Genomic DNA, 3,454 nt, shown 5'->3' on the forward strand with positions numbered 1-3,454 from the left:
TGGAGAGTGCTGTGCAGCTTTTCGTAGAGTTCGGTGTAGACGCCCTGGGTCGCGGCCGTTCCCAGCACTGCGCCCTTGGTCGCCGGCGATGCTGCGCATACCAGACCAAACAATTCGGCCATATAATAAGAATAAGGAATAAGAATAGTAAGAAAATTAATAAGACATAAATAGTAATAATAGTAATAGTAATAATACAAATATGTGCGCACCGGCGAGGTCGGCGATCATGGCAAAGCCCGAGGCAGTTTCGGGTCTGGACTGGGGTGCCGGCTTGCGCTGGGCGATGTGGCTGAGGAGGGTGATCACCGCGAGCAGGTGTTGCAGGATGCGCAGCCACTGCGAGGTGAGGTGATGTCGCTCCGATTTCTTGCACATGTAGCCGATGATCTGGTGGTGGTGGTGGTGGTGGTGGTGGTGGTGGTGGTGGTGGTGGTGGTGGTGGTGGTGGTGGTCGTTGTTGTGGTTGGCCAGTGAGTACTTCATAGCGGCTGTGTAGAGCGTCGGGTGAGTGTGTACCTGGACGAGGTCGATGTGTACGTCGAGATCAGTGGCAGCCCATGACGACGTGAGCCGTTCGACGATCAGCGGGACGAAGTCGCCAAAGTAGATGGCCATCGGGTTGGGCAGCGCATCAAAGTTCTTCATCCCCTCAGCTGTTAGAAAACAAAATTAATAAAATTAGAAAAATTAGAAAAGAAAGAAAAGGAAAAAAAATGGTTGGCGACATTCACACGAGACAGGGACTGGAGGAGGGTACTGTGGGCGTGGGTCAAGTAGGTGTGCGGCTTGGCGTAGGCCTTGCAGAGGAGCAGCAGCGCGTGGTAGATTCCTCGCACGCCGTCCTCCGGCACCAGCGCGTTCACCCGCTCCAACAGGAGCTGCGCCACCTGCGACAAATTATGCAGCACGTCCCTCCGAATCGCGAACTGTACACGCGTGCGCCAAAAAACGGGGCATCAGCGATCGCACATGGCCGCACGCGACACACACACACACACACACAACGCAGGCGTGGTGGTGGTGTGCACCTTCTTGATGGAGTGGACGGTGCACAGGTGGCGAATGTGGCGTTCGATGAGCGCAGCGTAGGGGTGCGTAGGCCCGGCGGGCGAGTGCAATTGCAGCCTCTCCACGAGCGTCACCACAGCCTCAGCCGCAGCCTTGAGACACGATCAGTTTAAAAAGAAATATATAGAAAATAATCGAAATACTGCAGAACAATTAAATAATCCAATGGAATGTAGGAAAGGCACCTGGCGCACGCGAGCGTCGGGGCTGGCGAGTAGGTCGAGGACCATGTTGAGGCAGCGCCGCTGGAACGACGTCTCCTCGCGAGTGTAGACGAAGACCCGGTTTTCCGTGGCCAGGTCTCGCTCGACCACCTGAAGCGCGCAGTAGTCCACACTCGCCACAAAGGCCAGCGCCTACACACGCAACACAAACCGTTCAATTACGGTTGTACGTGTGTGTGTGTGTGTGGTTTCGTTGATTACCTCGGTCTTGACGAGCCAATAGGTGTCCTCACGGATGCTGTCGATGAGGGTGTAGAGGATCGTGATTGCGCAGCGCGCATACGCCGAGGCGAGGATGTCGTCGAAGCACGTGATGAGCGCGCGGCACACCATTTTGCGCACGTTGGCGGACTCGTCGAGCAGCAGCCGCAGCAGGTAGTCAACGATGAGCGACTGCACGTCGATCACCTCGAGGGCAAGCACCGGCACCGGCACCGACTCCTCCGCGCCCGGACTCGTTGCCGCCGTCGCTTGTGCGGGTGTCGCCGTGGTGTGCGGATTGCGAAGAATGCCAGCGATGAAGCAGGCGATGATGTGGGCGAGGCTGCCGCGGATCAGGGGATCGGAGAAGGTCACCAGCTGCAGCAGCTCCTTCATCGTGTGTTGGTTCTGCGCGTAGGTGGTCTGCGCGACGCCGCTGCCGCCGTTGTCAGCTGCAGCCTCGGCTTCATCGGCCGGTGCCGCCGCGGCGTCGCCCTTGGAGAGATCGTCGACGGCGGTGGCGGCCTCGGCTTCGTCGGTGAGCCGGAAGTAGTCGCAGAAGGTCTGGGTGTAGTGGAGGGCCAGGAAGGACAGGCACTGGAGCACCACCGCGCGCGAGGCCACTCGAACGGGAGGCTTGCGGTTGAGGATCCACGTAAGTCGGCCCAGGATCTCAGGCACTGTCATTTAAAGCCACATAGGTGAGTAAAACAGCACGACACACACCGCACACAACACACTAGCACGACACGCACATGAAGAGAGAGAGAGAGAGAGAGAGAGAAGAAAAGAGAGAGAGAGAGAGAGAGAGAGGGGGTACCGGTCGTGGGGAGATACGAGCTGCGAGTTGAGAACGGCATTGCGCGAGGGACTGTGCGAGGCTGCCAGAATGGCCTGGAGGAGCTCCAACGCGATGCCCATCACGTTCTGGTCGTAATGGACCATACTAAACACCAGCTCGAGTCAACACACAGCACTCAAACGGCACACACGACACACCACACACCACACACACACCACACACACACGGGAGATGCGGTACCATTTGGAGGCCAGGTCGTGTAGGAAGGGCACGTGCGGGAGAATGGGGTTGCGCGGATCCACGACTCGGCTCTTCCACTCCTCGGAGAGGTTGAGCAGCTGCAGCAGGCAGTACAGGATGCCGTACAGGTTGGCCTCCGATATCGGCTGTTTCACTGCACGCATATAAATTTCAGTTTAAAACTTTAAATAATTATAATCATTAATAATAAATAATAACTAATAAGAATAAAATACAACTACCTTCGTTTGAAGCCTTTTCGTCCTCCTTCTCGTGCTCCTTGCGGGAGTCGTCGCCCTTTTCCTCTTCGTCCATGTTGATGTCGTCGTCGTCCTTGTTGTCCTTGTCGTCCATGAACGACATCGCCCGATTCTGCGCCGCCGAATCCTTGCGCGGCGACGTGATCGCCGGCGCAGCGCGCGCCACCTTGGGCGAGCCCGCGGGCGTCGACACCTTAACAAATGTTATCGCACACGTGAGCTACCACAAAAAAAGCGTTTGATGTGTCGTGTCGTGTCGTGTCGTTGGTCGTGTCGTGTCGTGTCGTTGGTCGTGTCGTGTCGTGTCGTACCTGATGGTCGGGTTTGGTTGCGGGGATGATGTAGGACTGGAGCTGCTTGCGAATGGTGTAGATGGCAAAGTCGAACGGCGACTTGGGATAGTGGCGGCAGATGACCACAATCGAAGCCGCCGATGCGCGCCGAATCGCTCCTGCGTGGTTGACGTGCGAGAAAAGAAGAGGCCACACACGACGCACACGATACAAACGGGGAAGATGAATCGTGTCCATGAAGAAATGTGTGCGGCTGGCACACGCGCGCGTGATGCGTACCAGACACGTCGGCGAGGTTGCGGACCAGGAGTTCGATGATGTTGTTGACCTCCTTCTCGCGCAGATAGTAGTACCAGCGTGCAG

At 56.9% G+C, this 3,454-nt stretch overlaps 1 protein-coding gene across 1 annotated transcript in view; it reads right to left on the reverse strand.

Annotated features, from left to right (window-relative positions):
* The window catches only part of ACA1_146860 (HEAT repeat-containing protein), a gene marked incomplete at both ends in the record, with an annotated part of 9,576 nt that overhangs the window by 4,215 nt on the left and 1,907 nt on the right, over positions 1-3,454 (reverse strand). Inside the window, 12 exons of the mRNA XM_004335212.1 lie at positions 42-91; positions 213-390; positions 520-656; positions 761-929; positions 1,032-1,163; positions 1,257-1,427; positions 1,497-2,176; positions 2,369-2,442; positions 2,539-2,692; positions 2,781-2,991; positions 3,110-3,249; positions 3,371-3,422. Of these exons, the coding sequence (XP_004335260.1) occupies positions 42-91; positions 213-390; positions 520-656; positions 761-929; positions 1,032-1,163; positions 1,257-1,427; positions 1,497-2,176; positions 2,369-2,442; positions 2,539-2,692; positions 2,781-2,991; positions 3,110-3,249; positions 3,371-3,422 (2,148 nt within the window). The remainder of the gene's footprint in view (positions 1-41; positions 92-212; positions 391-519; positions 657-760; positions 930-1,031; positions 1,164-1,256; positions 1,428-1,496; positions 2,177-2,368; positions 2,443-2,538; positions 2,693-2,780; positions 2,992-3,109; positions 3,250-3,370; positions 3,423-3,454) is intronic.

The sequence above is a fragment of the Acanthamoeba castellanii genome (genome assembly GCF_000313135.1).
Source record: "Acanthamoeba castellanii str. Neff unplaced genomic scaffold scf7180000084714, whole genome shotgun sequence".
Lineage (NCBI taxonomy): Eukaryota > Discosea > Longamoebia > Acanthamoebidae > Acanthamoeba > Acanthamoeba castellanii.